Source organism: Enhydra lutris, unplaced genomic scaffold (genome assembly GCF_002288905.1).
Source record: "Enhydra lutris kenyoni isolate GAN:26980312 unplaced genomic scaffold, ASM228890v2 scaffoldscaffold8, whole genome shotgun sequence".
NCBI lineage: Eukaryota > Metazoa > Chordata > Mammalia > Carnivora > Mustelidae > Enhydra > Enhydra lutris.
In genome coordinates, this window is record NW_019154092.1 from 42,357,793 (window position 1) to 42,377,513 (window position 19,721).

Here is a 19,721-nt window from a genome sequence, read left to right on the forward strand (position 1 = left end):
CGTTTTTGGAATAAAGGAAGAAGCAGAGGGAAAAAGACTTTTCTACAAGGGATGCTATCAAAGCATGTAGTGTAGGACAGCGGTCCTCCACTGGGGGTGCAATTGTGTCCTCCAAGAAACACGTGGCAATCACAGAGCACTTCCAGTTGTCACAGTGATGGGGATGCTACCAGCACACTACAGTGGACAGGACAGCCCCCACGGTAGCATACTACCTGGCCCACAATGTCAAGGATGTGAAGGTCACGAAAACAGTTGTAGGGGATCAAGGCGAGGCATACAGAACTTTCTTTCTGGAATAATTATATACATACATATACATTTTTGTAATAAAATATTTTAAATAATGTTATATATTTTACACATCCAAATTGTTATGCCTCTCACAAATAATCTACACCATCTCCTTGGTTTCTTTCACCAGGATGACCTGCTTTAGCTACAGTTAGCAGATGAAGAAATGAGGCCGGCGGTACAGGGCTAGCTCGTGGAACAGCCCAGCAACTGGGAGTAGAGCCCAAGCTAGAATCCAGGTGCTCTCACCTCGTTCACTATTCTCTCCACTTTATTACAGGGATTTTGGTCCTGAAGGCAAAGGAAGGTCTTGGAAACGAGGGCCATTAGGACTAGACAGGCATTCTGAAAGCCTCCAGCATCTCTTTTCATCTGGGAGGGGAGCTCCGGGAGAGAATCCGGCAGGGGGCAGGCACCAGGCTCTGAGGGACGAACTGCCTGAATTGCAGTTGGTACCCAGCCCTCGACTCTCCTCTCCAGGGCCCCGGCGCACCGCCCCTGCCCTTCACACGTCATCCAAGTCTTTCACGCACGCTGCCCTTCTAATAGCCTGTCTTCTTCTGGAGTCAGCTGGTAAACAGATGTCACACAGGGGGAATTCCTAACCACTTCTTGGAAACTGGGAGGAAAGGAAAAGAGTCAATAATCAGCAGGCTTCAAAGAAGGCAGACTCGGGGTGTTGTCTTCCTGAGCTTTTCCAGCAGGAGGCCCACCTGAGTGTGGGTCAAGCTTTATCAAATAAGAGGAACAGATATTCACTCTGACAGAGTTGCCAAAAGAATTTATTTCCCAGAAAGACGTTATGCTAGGACCAGAAAAGGAAGTCAGAATGCTGGGAATAAAGGGCTTTAAAAATTTAGAAATATATCTCCTCTGACCAGAAGGTAGAGCCTGTGTGCTGGCTCAGGGCGGTTGGAATAATGGGGCTATAGAGGTAAGTAACAGACTGTTCTAAAGACTTAGGGCAGTATTCCAGGCCAGTAACAGAGTCTCAAACAAGGTGACAGAGGAAGAGAAAAGGGAGACCAAAATAACACCTTTCCAAGCAGACTCCATGAGACATTGACAATGACTCGACACTGGGCAGTAAGGACGAGGGAGGAATCAAGGCTTATGCCACCCAGTACGGTAGCCATCAGCCAACTACGAGTACGTGAGTATAATTAGAATGAAAATTCAGTTCCCCAGTCATAGCAGCCACACCCCAAAGCCCACGGTTGCCACACGTGACTTATGGCTACCGTGCTGGACAATGCAGGTTATAGAACAGTCCCATCCAACACAGAAAGTTCAATTGGATAGCACTGGTTCAGAGCGACTCTCAGGCATGGTCAGTAACGAGCTATCAGCAAGGGTTATGCCATTTACTACATAAGAGACCAAAGACAGAGGAACCATTTTTGAGGGGGTGGGGAGGGACAGACAAGGAGTCTGATTACGGATATTGCCGAATGTGACTCAGCCAGTGAAACTGCTGGAGGCATTCAGAAACTCTGGTCTGGAATCTGGCAGAAACTGGAGATGAACAAAGATACTGAAGAGTCACTGCCATACAGACTTGGGTGGGGTCAACCACGTGGGCATGGACGGAGTTGGAAGATGATATCCAAGACAGGGGTAGAAGCAGAATTAGACTAGAGGAGTGGGGTAGGGGAAGGTGAGTGGGTATGAATAAACCCAGAAGCTCAATGGTAGAGGGGATGTGAGAAACAGGACCATCTTCATGTCTCCTTACTCAACACGTCATCTGAGGTCAAGTGTCCCCAGTGGAAGACGTCTTCTCTGACCACTCCAGCTATCCTGCGACCTCTGAATTGAGACCCAGGTATACCTGCATTTCATGACACACTTTTATGTGGTTCTCTGATTCAGGTGTGCACACTCCTTAATACCACTGTAAACCCTGTAGGACGAGGGAACTGTATCCTCTCATCCTCTTGAATCCTTCTAGACAGCAGACAGGCGGAACCTGGTAAATGTCTGTTGGCCTGTATTCAGCAAGTAAACCATCTGTGAGGTGTGAGATCAACTATTCGTCCTGTTGCAGGCTCCCCTCCCCCACCCCACACACACCTCAAGGCTGTCCTGAGTCTCTTCCACCTGAACTTGTAAGGAAACATGAAGAGACCGGGCTTGATCAGCCTGACCCCGGCCGAGAGGCAGCTGGCCAACGCCCATGGCAGCACTTACTGGAAGGGGAGCTTCTCATCATTCGGCTTGATGCAGCGCACGTAGTGTGGCGTCGTGGCATTCAGGGTCTCCATGAGCAGATGCAGGGAGGTGCGGAACTGGAGAGACAAGAGTCAGCACCTGATTATTTTTCTCTAACATGCTGCAGTTGTGTAATTAACCAAGAAACTCCTGCAGACTGGTGGGTTGCTGATATGGTTATCGTCATTATGGATCCAGAAGGACAGGACAAAACAGAGAGACCCGGGGTCAGATTCCACCTGACCCTCCTGCCTGCCTTGCTGTAGGTCCAGAATTAAGGCCCTCCCATGTCCTGCCATTAGGGCTATTCAAACTCAATGGGGGGAGCCCAGAGGCTAACATGTCTGACTTAGCACGGTTATCCAGTGCCTGGGCATCCTGGAAGTTAGGACAGTAATGTGAAATGTCCAGAAGAGGCAAGTCCAGTACAATGGAAAGGTTAGTGGCTTGGTAGGGCTCAACAGGTACTCCCTTCTCTTGGGAGAGACACTGGACATAGACTCCCACAAAGACCCACAGAAGGGGCCTCAGTTTTCTAAGTCCCCAGGCTTCTTTAACTCAACCTGCAGATTCTAGGACCCTCTTGTGTCTTCTACCAGGTGCCTATGATCCTACTAGGGTAACTAAATGCACGGGGGCAATACTCATCCCCTTTCTCTTTCTGGTCAGTTCTCTCTAGAGAGGGCTTCCAGTGTCTTCCTTCAAAGAGCACATATGGGCTGAGCTGGGGGCTGAGGCTGCTCTGGCCCCCTCTGACCCTGCAGCCGGCCTTCATCTACAGAGAAGCTGGCCTGGCCACACACATCCTGACCCACAGTGTCCCGCCAGAGGCTGACCTGGTGGCCCACGGTTTTCTTGTGCTCCTTGTTGGATGCTTTCAGGGGGGGTCTGGCGGAGCGAATGTTGATCTTTGAAGACGAGCCCTTCCCAGATGTAGAAGCAGCAGGAATGGAGTCCTTGTCATCATGAAACAAGTCAGCCACTAGTGGAAACTAGAAACAAACACAGGAAGAACACTGAACTCAAGATCTCTTGGACGTTCCAAATAGCTTTCTGGTCCATACCCAAGACAGCTAAAAACAAACATCCATACACAGACTTGCGCACCAAAGTCCATAACCACATTATTCACAGCAGCCACAAAGCAGGAATAACACAAGTATCAATCAGCGGGTAAATGGACAGATACGGCCGGCCCGTACCGTGGAATACTGCTCAGTGACCTAGAGGAATGAAGTACCCAATGCCCCACGGCACGGATGGGATGAACCCTGGAGATATATCAAGTGAAAGAAGCCAGACACAGAAGACCATGTTGTGCATGATTCCATTTACATGAAATGTCCAGGGAACAGAAAGGAGTTCAGTGGGAGCCAGGGGCTGGGGGAGAAGAAAGTGGAATGACTGCTAACAAGTACAAAGTCTCTTTTCAGAGTTATGCATGTTTTCTAGAATTTAGAATTTCTCCTCTCTGGTCATTCCAAGGGGCCCATCTCTCAAGGCCCAGCCCTGCCTCCTCCATGGACTTTCCCTGGTCTTCCCCTGTCTCCATCATGCATTCAGGTACCAGCCAAGGTCTGCGCTGGGCCCTGAGCCCCATGCTTGCTGAGCCTACATATGGCCTCCTAGCCTCCCCCTCGATGGAGTAGGAGGAAGGCCTGGGAAAGAATTAAAGGAGACCGTCCACGTAAGCATGTAGTAGTGTGCCCAGCATATCACAGACACTTAAATATTGCCCAGTTCTATTATCTTTGCTGGGGGGATATACATGAAAAATCTGTCCACACAGTAGAAGTTTTGAGATACAGAGGAGACTCAGAATCATAGAACTTTAGAGCTGGAATATAAAGCATAAAGATCACCTCTTCAAGGGGCAGGTGAGGAAAGAGGAACTCAGGGAGAAGGGACCCTCCAGAATTCTGTTTCTATCTCCATTCCTCCCAGCACTGGCAACGGTGGCCAGTATCAGCTCACCACGGGCTGCTGACTAGTGACTGAGCCAGGGCCTGAACCCCAGCCTCCAATGTCCAGGTCAGAGCCTGTTTTAATAGACAATGGTCTTCTGGTCATTTACACCAGCAGTATGAAGAAACTGGAAATGCACAGGGTTTAAGATACGCTCTCTGATGCATCTGTTTATACCACCCATCAGCTCGTCATACGGGTTACAAAGCAGTTAAACTACTCTGTATGTGCACACACAGACATACACGGAGTCAACACGTGCTCTGGAAAGTTCCATTCGCACTCTGCACTTTTCTTTGATCACAAACACACCAGTCATCAGAAGCTCCTGACTTCCATTTTTAAATTTTTAAAAATTTTTAATAAACATATAATGTATTATTAGCCCCAGGGGTACAGGTCTGTGAATCGCCAGATTTACACACTTCACAGCACTCACCATAGCACATACCCTCCCCAATGTCCATAACCACACCACTCTCACCCTATGCCCCTCCCCCCTACCCCCCTCGGTTTGTTTTGTGACATTAAGAGTCTCTTATGGTTTGTCTCCCTCCCGATCCCATCTGGTTTCATTTATTCTTTTCCTATCCCCCAAACCCCTCACGTTGCATCTCCACTTCCTCATATCAGGGAGATCATATGATAGCTGTCTTTCTCTGATTGACTTATTTTGTTAAGCATAATACCCTCTAGTTCCATCCACGTCATCACAAATGGCAAGATTTCATTTCTTTTGATGGCTGCATAGTATTCCATTGTGTATATATACCACATCTTCTTTATCCATTCATCTACTGATGGACATCTAGGTTCTTTCCATAGTTTGGTTATTGTGGATGTTGCTGCTATAAACCTTCGGATGCATGTGCCCCTTCGAATCACTACGTTTGTATCTTTAGGGTAAATACCCAGTAGTGCAATTGCTGGATCGTAGGGTAGCTCTATTTTCAACTTTTTGAGGAACCTCCATGCTGTTTTCCAGAGTGGTTGCACCAGCTTGCATTCCCACCAACAGTGTAGGAGGGTTCCCCTTTCTCCGCATCCTCGCTAGCATCTGTCATTTCCTGACCTGTTAATTTTAGCCATTCTGACTGGTGTGAGGTAGTAGCTCATTGTGGTTTTGATTGGTATTTTCCTGATGCTGAGCGATGTGGAGCACTTTTTCATGTGTCTGTTGGCCATCTGGATGTCTTCTTTGCAGAAATGTCTGTTCATGTCCTCTGCCCATTTCTTGATTGGATTATTTGTTCTTTGGGTGTTGAGTTTGCTAAGCACTTTATAGATTTTGGATACGAGCCCTTTATCTGATATGTCATTTGCAAATATCTTCTCCCATTCTGTCAGTTGTCTTTTGGTTAACCATTTCCTTTGCTATGCAAAAGCTTTTGGTCTTGATAAAGTCCCAATAGTTCATGTTTGCCCTTGCTTCCCTTGCCTTTGGTGATGTTCCTAGGAAGAAGTTGCTGTGGCTGAGGTCAAAGAGGTTGCTGCCTGTGTTCCCCTCAAGGATTTTGATGGACTCCTTTCCCACATTGAGGTCCTTCATCCATTTTGAGTCTAATTTCATGTGTGGTGTAAGGAAATAGTCCAATTTCATTTTTCTGCATGTGGCTGTCCAATTTCCCAACACCTCATTTTTTTTCTTTACCACAGCGATCTACATGTAAATAAAGGTGGTGGTTCTTCAACCCCATGGTCTGGGTTTGAAGTTCAGTCTAAAAGCACTGACTAATGACTGTAAGGCCAAGGATCACCTTGGATAAGCGGCTCAAGCCCACCCTCACTGATGGCTCCTCAGGGCTGACATCGGCTGGTGACACCACAAAAGCACTAGGAAAAGCTACCATATTCCTGAGTAAGACACACCCCAAAAATCCCTGTTGGAGGCCCTGGTCATCAGCCTGTGGCTTGGGAGGTCACCCAATGAGATTAAAGACGTCTCCTAGAGGCAAGTGCCAACAGGTGACAATTCGGTTCCTATTTCAGCATTTTGGAAACAGATCAACAACTTCCGTCCACACATGGTATTTCAAAATCATAAATATTGTCCTTCTCCAGGGGGAAGTAATGTGGCTGTCAGAGGAATAAAGACGACTCAGAGAGGATTTTAAAAATCCGTGGCTAAAATGGGCATGTGCAAACACCATAAAAATGATACATTTATTAACTCATCATTTCCACGTGCTTTCAAAGAACAGGAAGTAAATATTAGGTCCCTGAATGTCAAGCAACTAGATGGACTGGGTCGCTCATTCACTCAACAACACTTAACTGACCGCCACACTTCCCACAGAGAAATATTGTGCTCGGAGCTGGGGACACAAATATGAGCAAAAACAAACAAAGCCTCTTAGGTATCATGGGGTTTATGATCTAGCACAGAAGGTGAAATCTCATCAATTAACCCCATAATGAAAAGCTTAATGACAAAAGATAATTTCCTCAAGGAAATAAACAGATGCGCATGACTGAATCAGGACCCTGGGGTAGAAATCAGGAAAGGCTTCTCTTAGGAAGGGATGTTTGAGCTGGTGGGTCATTGGAAGGGGGGCGGTTAGGAAAGCACGTTAGCAAGTATCTGCACATTCAGGGAGCTAATTTGAAGGCACTACAGCTTTGGTACACACCCTGAGGGGGAAGCATGAAAGCCCAGCTTGTGCAAAATCCTCTTTATCGTAAAGGCAATGTGAAGCCATTAAGGGTGTTTTCGGTGTGCCTGTGAGTGCAGGGCGGGCGGGGGGCGGTTTAAATAAGAGCAGCTAACATTTATGGGGCACTTAGAATGTACCAAGCATAAAATTCATTCAGTTCTCCCAATGACCACTTGGTAGGCCATCCCTTTTTACAGATGGGGAAACAGAGGCTCAGATCCCTGGATCACAGAGCTGGTCAGCAGCAAAGCGAAGATTTGCACCCAGACAGCCTGGCCCCGCAGCCCATGCAACAGAGGGTCACAGAAGGGAGCAACGACCAGGGATCTTTTGGGGAAGATCACACTGGGTGCAGCACGACCGAGCAAAGTCCACTGCACAGGAAGCTCTGGGGTAGAGCAGTATAGAGAAGAGCCCGCAACCTAGCAGGTCTCTGGGAGATACGGTGCTATGAGGCCTGCACTGAGTGAGGGTCATGAGACATTTTAGATTCAACTCAACTCTGCCAGTGAATTAGCTGTGTGGCCCATGGCAAGCCTCCTAACCTTACTAGATTTAAAATTTCTCATCTGTAAAAATGAGGGAATTGAATAAGAGGATTCCTTTAAGTATGACCTTATTTTCTGCATTTTCTCCTATCTGTAATCTCTCCCTGTTCGTAGATGCCCTCCCTTCAACACGCAGCTAGGTTCAAGTTCCTTCCATGCGGGACCACCTCCCGGTCCAGCCGGATCTCCCTGTGCCACGTCCCCCCGACTCCCCACTCCAGCCATCTCAGGCAAGGCGTCCGAGGACACCACCCTGGGTCATCCCTTCCCAACCCCTCCCCGACACAACATGCCATGTTCTGCCCCCACACTGCCTAAACCCGCCCTGAGAGTGCCTTCTGGGGACCCTATTTGCCGGATTCAGTGGCTGCAAGTGGTCCAGCTTCACTCGCTGTCCAACTTGTGGTTGCTGAAGGACCCTAGTCCCTCCTCAGAGGCCATCCTCCCTGACTGGGCAGCTCTGCTTCCCTTCCCTCCCACAGCTCTTTCCCGGCCGCTCCCACGGGCCCATCTTCCTGCCCATTTCCCTGCAGTGCTACTGTTTCCCAGGACAGTATCTTCGCTATGTATGTTTTCTAACCCTTGTTCCCTGCACCATCTCCTTCACACCTGTGGCTTCAACCATCCCCTTCAAGCCTGTCCCTCTAGTCTTGCTGTTCTTCCATAACCAATGATCTGCTCCGTGCCTTCCTCCCTATGTGAGTTCCACTGGAATCTCCAAATCTGACATGCCCTACACAGCCCTCACCTCCCAACTGCCCAAATTTGTATTAGAGAGACTGCCAACACCCTACTTCTTATCCCCATATCCCCAGGTTCTGTCCACAGTCAAGTTCCAGCAGTCCTGAATCATCAGAATGCTGCTGCCCCAGCTCAGGCCTTCCTGAGCTCTCCCAGACCACTGCGCGTGCTTAGAACCTGAGGGCCCAGCTCCAGACACACCTTCGTCCCAATGTAGCCTACGCGCCAGCCAGAGTCTTCTCCAAATACAAACTTATCCAGCCACTCCTTGTGTAAAGAAAGACTCGTGGATCCTCCCGGTGTGGGGCAAAAAGCCACCATCACAAATAGTGAGTGAGAACATGGGGAGCGGCAGAAACAGGAGTGAGTGGGAGGCGGGGAGAGATGGCCCGGGCATAGGAGGGATGGGGGACTGATGGCAGAGGTGCACGCGAGAAGGGTCAAGTGCCCAGACTGCTGCTGAGAAACTCCCCCAGGGAAAGAACCAGAGGCTCAAGGCAGGTTCGCATTTTAAAGACAGTGATTCATCCAGTCTGTGGTGTCTAAACACAATGCTGACTAAATTGTAATTCACTTAGTTTCTAAAATGGATTTCTAAGACATCTGAGTCAAGGGTAGAAGTTACCACATGCATGATGATACTGTTTCGGGAGTCTAATTTACAGAAATCATTAGTAGTGGCTTTTTCTTTGAAAAATCTATTAACTCCTAAGGTCAAAAGAATGTATTAAAACCACACACGGAACTTTGAAATCAGGTTCAACAGTCAGACGACTTTAAAATGGAAGGCCCCTTCTCTTACTTCCATCAGACACTCCTCACTGGGCCCCACGCTAATGTGGGAAAGAACACGACCAAGGTGTAGTCTGGAGAACTTGCGTTTTATCTTAGAAGTGAGGTTTTAATTCTAGGTCTCGGCTATTGAGACGGTGTTTGGAAATGGCAGGATATCTGGGGTGGAGGGGGAGAGGACTTGGTTGAGACTTCAACTCGAAGAAAAGCAGTAAAAAGAACAGTCAGGAAATACTGATGACTGTACCGCCCTACCCCCCATCCAGCCACTGGGACATGGCGCCTGGGCTAGACAGGGACCTCCTGGTCTCGGCAGGGTCCCAACCATAAACCAACCTCAAATCTCAAGGAAACGTAGTCACACCCAGCTTCTGCTGGACTAACAATTCCTGCAGAAGAATGAGTATTTGAGAATGTTTTTTTCCTTTCACTAACTCCAGTTATGCTTCCAAGGCACCGGGAAGTCTGTCTACAAGCTGAGTGACCAGGAACGCAATGACCCCAGCTCGTCTGGGGGCAGCAGCCCTGGCAAGCAGCATCCATGGGGCCTTTCTGAGAATCTGTCCTCTCCAACCATGAAGACACTCAGACGATACCTCCAGACTAACCAAGCCCTTGCCTGACACCGCTGGTCACTTACTTCCAAGTGTCCAGCGATAATGGCTTTGGTGGCTCTGCTAGTCAGGGCTAGGGCTAAATTTTTAAAAGCCTGAGGCAAATCTATTTGAAGAGGGATTAAGACAAGTATGAAATCGCTTTGTGAAGACCATGTGACAGTTGAAGAGAAATGTCCATTACAGCTGTATACATAGCTGTTACCTTGGAAATCATGCCTGTTCACTTCTGTAGGAACATAAGACACCTTTCCTGTAAAACAGACGCATGAAAGCAAAATAAAGATGTGCTCAAAAAAACCATTTGATTGGAATCTCTTGGCCAGAATCTTATCCATAAAACCTGGCTGCACACCTACTAAAAAATACACTTTCTTTTTGGGGTGGTTTTCACACAAGCACTGCTGCCCTTTGGGGAAAAAACTCCAATTTTTAGTTACAAAATATTTTGTTTAAAGGGGTTTTAAATCGGCTTTGGAAGAAAAGTCTCAGCACTTCTTTTTTTGTTTCAAATGGGCTTTGGAGGAAAAGTCTCAGCACTTCTTTTTTTGTTGTTAAAGACAAAATTGGACCTTCCCATACTGAAAAGGGGATGATACGGTTTTATCGACTAGAGTTCTCTCTTCCCTAGTGACTTCTAAATACAGTCGGAAGCTTTTTAACTACCAGCGCCGACTCCTCTTAAACAGGAGGCACTTCGAATGCCCTTGAAAGTGTTATGCTGTGTGTCAATATATCTTCAAGCGGTTCTATGAAAAATAGGTTTAAAAATACTTTTTAAATTGAAGTAGGATGAACGGCAGCATGTTAGTTTCAGGTGTGCACAATGAGGGTTCCACAATTCCGCGCGTAACTCAGTGTTCGACATGCTAAGTGTCTCCCCGATCCTCTACTTCTTCCCTCCCCGTGCCCACCCACCGAAGAGAGGGGATATCTGCAAGTGATGGGGAACTCAACATCAAAAATAATCGATTTTAAAAATTTAGAGATTCAGAAAGCCTGAACAGACAAGTTCCCAAAGACGACGCACAGATGGTAAATGGACACGTGAAAAGATGCTCAGTATCACCTCTCGTCGGGGGCTGCAAATCAGAACCACAATGAAGTATCGCCTTCCGTGAGGACGGCTAAAATAAAAAACCCAAGAAATAACAAGGGCTGGCGAGGACGACGACCGGACGGAAGGGAGCCCTCGAGGGCTGTTGGAGGGAACGCAAACTGGTGCAGCTACTGTGGAAAACAGTACGGAGGTTCCTCAACAAATTAAAGTTACCACAAAGGTAGTCATTCCGCTGCCAAGTATCTACCCATAGAAAATGAAAACACGAATTTGGGAAAAATATACTTTTTTAAAAAGCAGATGTATTTGCTCAAAATGGAATGTGTCTGTAACCTTAAGAAACTTAGGGGTGTGGAAACAGACACAAGCACGGTGTCGTTCACTGAGGAGCTGAGGTCGAACCAAAGTCATAGAAAGGGGACCCAGAGCACACGTCCCCGGGCCTTGTCTGAGGTACACCATTGCCAACTGTTGGACCTCAGGGATTGCCACGGCCCAGAGTAGGTGGCCTTGGCCCAATATGGTCTTGTTGACCTCTGTACCATATCGGTCTCGAGCTCCCGTCTGCTGGGACGAGTGAGGAGCTGGTCTCAGGACTGCCGGCCTGGGAAACAGCACCGGGGACGGCCCTGGCTGCCCAAGGCTTACAGACAAACCCATCGGTGTGGCTCTGGCACAGGAAATCTTAAATGTGTGCTCCTTTGGGGATTTTTTTTTTAAAACAAAATACTGGTTTTTTTATAATAAACACCGGGAGGGAGAAACCTCCACTTCTAGTACCTAAAACAAATCAGTCTGTTAAGGACTTAAAGTCGTGTTTTAAAGAGGCATTTCCCAAGTCTCTATTTATAGCTCTCCAGTAGCTGAGAAAGCAATTAGCCACATTATAACCTCTTAGGCAGTATAACTGGCTTTACTAATTACATTCTCATTAACACTGTTTTATTTCACTGCTCTTGGTGGGAGGGCTTTAAACATCCCTCTGGCTGGTAGGCTACACGGGAGTCTTCCGTCCCATCCTGCTTAATTATTCATAATGATTTCTTAATTTCTTATCAGGGGTGCCACACAAGAGAAAAAAGCTAGTAGGTGTCCCATAAAATAAAAATGCTCTAAGTAAAACTATGGATTTACATATGGGATTTGAGATTTATCTACGCTCAGAGAGATGGAACGTAACACAAGAAATGGGGCACTAACTCCATGCCATAGGGCCTTACATCTCTCTAAGTATTTTACACGCTCTAACAGAGTTGGAAACATAAACCTCTTAAGACTTCTATAAAAACAAAGTTTTAGAGATGACAGGGGCTCAGGGAACAAAACTTCAAAAACGCCACCCTGACAGGTGTGGCCAGACATGTCCACCTGTCCAGAGAATTTAAAACACAGGGAGAACCACTCTTTGATGCATAGCTGCAGTCTGGGTCGGGCCCATTTGCAGGTTTATAGGGACCTAGTTTCCATCTTCGCTTTCTGCTTTCTGGGATGTCTGCAGTGCGCGCAGGGCGCAGACCCCCCGCTAGGGTCTGATAGACCTGGAAGCCCCTCCCGGCTAACCTTGAATGCTGTGAGGTGCTGAGAGGGGGCTGAAGGTTGGCATCAAGGTCACCGGTTCTTTAGAAAGATTAGTCGATAAAGGGGAAAGTTAGAGTGTGGCAGGTGGGTAGGGAAGGGTCGTTATCTTTTAAGAGTAGATCCCAGACCTACCTTATACTCCTTATTTGGGAATATCTACAGACTTTTGATGTGCATACTCTGAACCATCCGCCTCACTTCTAAAAATTTACCTGACTGGTGCAATTGCACAAAGATGTATGCAAAGGGCGTTCACTGCGGCATTATTTCGTTCACTGTGGCATTATTTCGTTCACTGCGGCATTATTTCAATGAGCAAAATATCAAATGTTTAAAAAAGAGAAGAGATACATGGTCATGTGGGAAGACAGCAAAGATGTAAGTGCAAAATCAGAACTGTGCATAATGGGATTCATTTCAGCTGTACCAGTGTGCGTACATATGCAGAATGGCGCCTGATGAAAAGGTGGGCCAAGGAATAGCAGAGAATGCTTTCAAGCTATTTAATTGTTGAATGTATGTTGCATTTCTAATAAAAACCCCGTCTCCCCAACCTAAAATGACAGCCCCTGTGCAGGAAAGAAGTAACACAGCAAGCTTGAGACGATTACCCTTGGAAAGGCCTGCTTGTCAGGCTGACCCCAGGCTGGGGTCTGGGAACTTGGATTTGCCGGCGGGGGGTGCTCACCACACTCTGGTAAGAATGGGTCACTGGGTCTGAACAGTTTATGGAAATAATTTGGTTTATGTTGAACACCTGCTTCCTTCTGGGAGTCTGGAATTTTGGGACATGCTAGGTAAAGGGTACCTGTGTAACTGACTCCCAGTAAAAGGTCTGAGCCTCAGCTCAGACAAGCTGCCCTGGCTGATATGTCACATGACCACACACCACGGCGGGAATGACACCCGTGGGCACTGCGTCACTGGGCAAGGCCTCCTGCAAGCATGGGCCTGGTTTCCCGTGGACTTTACCCCACACACTGCTCCCTTTGCTCACTGCTCCGTATCCTTTTGGTCTAAGTCATCACAGCCTCAAGTATAACTCTCTGCTGAGTTCTGGAAATCGTCTTCATAAATAATTGAATTTGGGGGTGGCCACGGGAACTCTCAACTAATTTTTTTTTATACCACCTTCTCGACCTTCATGGCATTACCAAAATCTGTAATTAAACTACCTTTCTCACTGGACTGTAAGAACCATGAGGTGAACTCTATGAATTCGTTACCACTACGTTACACATAAATACCCACTAAAGGGGGGAAATGCCAGTTACTAATAAAAGATGATGTGCTGGAGAGATGCTTCTTTTACTTTTCAAGATCCCTGAGAGACACTCAAAACAAAAATCAGTACACCGGCAGAACCCAACTCTGTACTTAAATGGAAAGTACCAGACTCTCTCCCTGCCACCCACCCCTCACTTGTGCTCCTATCTGAAAAGGGAAACTGAGAACAAGACATGAAGTTTCTCAGCCGCTGAGGCCACTGTGTCACTAACAGGAGGCCACAGGGCTCTAAGCCTCTAAGAAGCAATGGGGCAGCGTGCTCGTGCCACCCACTTCCTCTCTCCCTGTGGCTTGTGCCTCCTCGGTCCCCACCTCCCCTTGCAAAGAATGAAAAAGTCCTATAATCCACCGTGGACGACAGTGCCACGACTTGGCAACCTGAGAGGTTAATCTAGCGTTGAATTTCAAAGTGATTTTCACACTCATCCAGATTTCCCTCCAGGACAACTCATTCCCAGACACTGCAGCTCTCCAGAGGACCCTGGGCAGAGGGGTCTGCCCTGAGCCGGTTATGTGTCTATACTGACTCAAAGCCTCCCTCAACCCCTTGCCTGGGGCTCTGGGATGCAGCAGGCTACACTCACCCTTCTGTCCTTGGGTCTCTTTTGCTGGGTGTATTTTCTCCATTCCGGCATCTTGCCCTGTTACATTCATCTGAAGCTTATCACCAAGAGCCATTAATCTGCAATTTCTAGCATTATCAGGCCCCTGTAGCCAGTTCAGGGGCAGGAGGTCCGGAGAAAGCCTCCCAAACCTTGGAGAGTCCCTTTCTGGGTTTTCTCCAAAGGGCTGCAGCTGGCCTCTGGGAATCGTGGTGCCCAGACTACCCACCCTCCAGCTCCCGGGCCCTCTCCCCATGCCTCCCCACTTTTCAGCAACCGTGTGATTATGGGCCACTCACAGCCCATGAGGATGTGAGCACCCGCAGGTTAGAACTGGTCTCATCCACCTTTGCGCGATGCTGGCTGGGTGTGGGACAGGGCCTCACAACATAGGCACTTACTCTGTGCATAGGTCAGTCAGTGCCTTGTGTCCTCTGCGGGTAGAATGGACCCAGTAATTGCCATCTTTCTGTTACGCTCATGAGAAGGAAATAAATTCTGGAGATAAATCTATTTTGGAATGTTAGCTATTAAGTGTCCCTCACATCCTACCCTCTGTTTCATTGAACTTTTTGCTTATGGGAGGCTCTGTGGGCACTGCACAGAAATGAAGCGCGTGGACACCAGGATTTGAGGCGTCTAAGTTATCCTACCACCTGCAGGGAAGAGAGGCGACAAATGACACAACGGCTGCAGTAACGTGTTCCTTGCTACACTTGCTGCTGTCTCCCCTCCTGACGGTCACCTCTTTCTGCGTCCCCCGCCCCTTGCCATGTCCTCCTTTCCCAGTCGCCCCTGTCCTTCACCATCTCCTGCTCTCTTCCTTCCACTGGGCCATCCTCAACTGTTTTCAGATGGAAATAACCCACAAGCCCCCCTCACAGTCGCCCTGCCTGGCATCTCTGCCTTGCCCCACGCTCCAGACTGGGGCCAACACTACCCACGCCCAGTCCTGCTGGGTCCTGCTGTGGGCATCCCTGCTCTAGCACCCCTCCTCTGGTCCCCTTTACCTTGCTGGCCTTCAGGATGTTGATCTGCTCTTCATACACCGTGTCTCTGTTTTTCTCCAGAAAACCATCTGAGAGGTACTCCACCTGGGGCCACAGAAGGAAATAGAAACAGGGGTCAAGTGTTTCAGCCCACAGCTACTTGATAACCTGAGACATTTCATCTCACCCATCCGTGTTTTCTGACGAGTGGTGAGTAGCTGGTAAACCCACAGTTGTTCCCATTTAAAACGCAAACCCGGGGCACCTGGGTGGCTCAGGTCATGATCTCAGGGTTCTGGGATCGAGTCCCGTATCGGGCTCTCTGCTCGGCAGGGGGCCTGCTTCCTTCTCTCTCTCTGCCTGCCTCTCTGCCTACTTGTGATCTCTCTCTGTCAAATAAATAAATTCTTTAAAAAAGATAAAAAATAAAATAAAACGCAAACCCAAGATGTGATCAGGATTTATACAGAGGAAGTTGAGTATTCATTTTGTGGAAAAACATTGTTTTAAAAAAGGAATTCCCATAAGAGGACCTAAGGCCTCCTTTGGATGTTGAAAGGGCTATCAAATTAGAATCTGCATTTTGTCTTTGAAGATTTTAATTTGAGAGAGTGCACACATGCAAGTGTGTGTGCAGAGGGGGAGGCAGATAGAAAATCTCAGAGTCCTCGCTGAGCACAGAGTCCGACGTGGGGCTCGATCTCACAGCCCTGAGATCATGACCTGAGCCAAAACCGTGAGTCGGATGCTTAACTGGCTGAGCCGCCCAGGTGCTCCTGGAGTCTGCATTTTAGGGCGACCCCAGTGACTTAAGTGCAGATTACTATTTGGAAAGCAAGGGCTAGGGCAAGCAGAACAGAAATCCATGTAGGAAAATTCTGTGTACACCAGGTGTGGGAAAGGAGCTACCCAAAGAAGAGCGCCATTCTGTTCTCACGCCTTCCTTCTCCCTCTGGGGTACACTCACAACTGTTTTATGGGCTCCTGTCCTCCCAGGAGAGAGACGCTCAATAAATGTTTGTCAGCCAAATGGCTGGGGAGCTGCAGCCCATCCCCCCAAACACCTCAGGCTCTGCCAATGTAGTGACAGTTTGATGTATTACAGAGGGGGCTGGGGAAGGAAAGAGAGGGTAGACAAAGACCCTAAGAGACTCTCAGGCCACTTGAATTCAAAAGATACCACATTCTCTTAGCCTTGAGTCCCTGTAGGATGGGGCTCACAGCATACCCAAGCCCACGAAGAGACTCACCTTGTCAGCAAAGTGGACGACAATGAAGGCCGTGTTGGACATGCGGGGTTTCTGGAAGTGCTGGCTGCCAGAGTGCCGGTCGTAGAGCTTCTGGGCCCAGTTCTGGTCAGTTCCTTTGGGGACCTGCAGAAACATGTAAGAGGACAGAGTGCTCTGTGAAGAGGAAGAAGCAAGCAGAGAACCGTGGCAGAGGGAGATGGAGTCCACCAGTAAGTCGATCTCACAGGGGCTGGACCCCAGCTGGACAAGGAAAACAAGTTCTGGCCACGAACGCTTTGGATCCCGCATGGCCTTCTCTCAACACGCCAGGTGGGTTGGTTCCAGCGGTGTCCCCAGGAGTACGCTTAGCCTCAAAGAATCTTCTGGTCGACAGATGCTGATGGGGGAGCATCAGTTTGGAGCCCGAGGGGGCAGGAGCAGTGTCAGAACAGTTCTGAAGATGAGGCTTCCCCTAGCTGGGCCAGCGGCCTCAGCGTCATGACTGTGCCATGCCCACCCCTAGTGCCACGCTCCCGCTTACGCGGCCCAGTGCCTGCAGCAGGAAAGCCCACCCTCTCTGGCTCATCGAACCACCACTGTCTGGGCTCAGCTCAAGCCTGCCCTCCTCTCTGAAGCCTTCCCTGGCTACTCTTGATCTCACCTGGGAATGCCTCACGATGTTCTTACACATACACTAATGCAGTCCATCCCTGGGTTTTGTGCATCGCTTTGTCGCTACAAACTGTAAGCTTGTTGGGCTCAAGGAGGATGCCTTATTGTTTTTCACCTGCCCCTCAAAGCACTTGGAATTGGGTTCCAGGCACACACACAGGGTATTAAGACCTAGGAAATGAGCTATGCAACACTTTCTCCTCAAGTTTAGATATTTTTTAAAGATTTATTTATTTGTCAGAGAGAAAGCCCAAGCCGGAGAAGCAGCAGGCGGAGGGGGAAGCAGGCTCCCCGCCAAGCAAGGAGCCTGATTGTGGGACTCGATCCCAGGATCCTGAGATCATGATCCGAGCCAAAGGCAGATGCCCAACCAACTGAGCCACCCAGGTGTCCCAAGTTTAAATTTAGAAGTTTCATGACAGTAAGCATTCTGGGGCAGCCCCTTTCAGTATCTTCCAGGCTGGCTTCAGCATTGAAGCAGCATCGGGGTGCCTGTGGGGCTCACAGTCGTTAAGTGTCTGCCTTCAGCTCTGGTCATGATCCCAGGGTCCTGGGATAGAGCCCCATATTGGGCTCCCTGCTCGTCAGGAAGCCTGCTTTTCCCTCTCCCATTCTCCCTGCTTGTGTTCTCTCTCTCGCTGTGTCTCTCTCTCTCTGAAATAAACAAAATCTTAAAAAAAAAAAAAAGTGAAACAATATCTTGTTTTGTTGAAAATATACCACAGAGTCACTGTAGCCACCATTCAATTGTCCAGGATGATAGGGGGAGGTGCATCTGCCACTGTCATCCCTGGAGGCCACTGTGCACACCCACTCCTGGGTGTACTGTTTTCTATGTGTAAATGTTTTCCACACATTTTAGATGCATAGACTCATTTAATCCTCACAAGATTCCTATCAGCTAGGCACTATGTTTATACAATTTTACAGATGAAGAAATGGACACAGAGAGGTTAGGTAACTTGCCCAAGGTCACACAGCTGGGAAGCAGCAGAGCTGGGGTTCAAACTGGGCCAGGTTGACTCCCGAGCAAATGCTCCCCGCTACTGTGCTTTCCTGCCGGACAACAGAGATTCAAAAGCAGCCACGAAGATGGGATTAGACGGAAGGCACTTATCTCCAAAAATGATTCAAAACAAGCACAGAAGAAAGAAAGCAAATCTTGTGTTTTGATAAAATCTGGGTTGTGGGATCAGTGGCTCTGAATCAAATCCTTTAGAAAATACTACATGTGGCTTCATGCAAGTGGCCTTCCTCTCTTCTCAAAATAACATGAAGAGCCTAGATCCTAGCTCTGTCCTCATCTATATGAGGACAGTCCCTCAGAGACCCAGTCCCCCTGACCTGCAGGGTTGGCCACTGGTCAGATCAAAAAGTATAGGTTTGAATGCAGGAAATGTCCAGAATAGACCAATCTTTAAAGACATTAAATAGATGAGAGTCTGCCTTGGGCAGTGGAGGGAGACTGGGTGGTGGGGGGTTGGGGAAGTGACTATGGGGGAGGGGAGAGTGACTAGCCGTGGGTTCTGCTACTGGGGCACAACTCTTAGACAGCCAACCAGAGGTTGTGTATTTTAAGTGAGTGAATTTTATGGTATGTTAATTACATTTCAAAAAAGCTTTTAAAATGCATTAATGCATTTAATGATTTTACTCTTTGTTATTGAAACTATAAAATTTTAAAAAATAAGGAAGAGAGAAGAGGGTGAGTCCTAGGCTCCCCTAGCCCTTCTCCCCCATCAGCCTGCATTTCAAGCCCAGGGGCTAGGGTGCTCACTGGCAGCTGAGGGCAGAGACAGGCTCCCTCCTCTGCTCCTGGCTGCCATCCCCAGTGCCTGTTCCAGGATTTTACTTTTCCATCTTCACAAAATGCCCCTCTCTGTGCTCAGCAAAACACTGGGTTGGGCCGAGTCCACAGGTCAACTCCTCTTGCCTTCATCAAGTCCTGCTGGGCACTTAGTACCATTCAAAAAAAAGTACCGTGCCAAAAAAAAAAAAAAAAAATTACCATCACGTTTTACTGAGAGATGCTACCTCTGCAGATGAGGACACTGTGCCCAGATAGAACTGGGGGCTGGCCTCAACGACCCCCATCTTTCCATGGTCTTTGACCTTCCCTGTTGGCAGGATGGCCATTCCCCTGCTTCCTGCCCTCTCTGCCAGCCCCCAGGCTGCCACCTCCTGCACAGGACTCATTCTCACCTTCATGGGGAAGCAGAGGAGCCAACCAAGCAGGACCCAGAAACGGAGCATCCACACCGCCCCCCCCCCACCTCCCGTTGGAGGGAGCACTTCTCCCCACCAGGGTCCTGTGTACTCACCGGCTGGCCTCCTGCAGCCATGGCCTGGGGAGGGGCGTGTCAAATTTGCCGCCTCTGCTGCCTCACCTCATCCTCCCCACGAAGTCGCAGAAGCCAGGCTGCTGCCCGGACAGCTCCCTGACCAAATTCTCTAACCCACAGGCTTGCTGCCAGAGGCAGGGCCC

The 19,721-nt window shown here is 48.5% G+C and overlaps 1 protein-coding gene across 1 annotated transcript in view; it reads right to left on the reverse strand.

Moving 5' to 3' along the window:
* Positions 1 to 19,721, reverse strand: part of LOC111142499 (myosin VB) — a 186,025-nt gene that overhangs the window by 88,308 nt on the left and 77,996 nt on the right. The window contains exons 11-14 of the mRNA XM_022495717.1: positions 16,586 to 16,708; positions 15,357 to 15,440; positions 3,342 to 3,497; positions 2,485 to 2,582 (exon numbers count right to left, since the gene is read on the reverse strand). Coding sequence (XP_022351425.1) covers positions 2,485 to 2,582; positions 3,342 to 3,497; positions 15,357 to 15,440; positions 16,586 to 16,708 — 461 coding nt within the window. The remainder of the gene's footprint in view (positions 1 to 2,484; positions 2,583 to 3,341; positions 3,498 to 15,356; positions 15,441 to 16,585; positions 16,709 to 19,721) is intronic.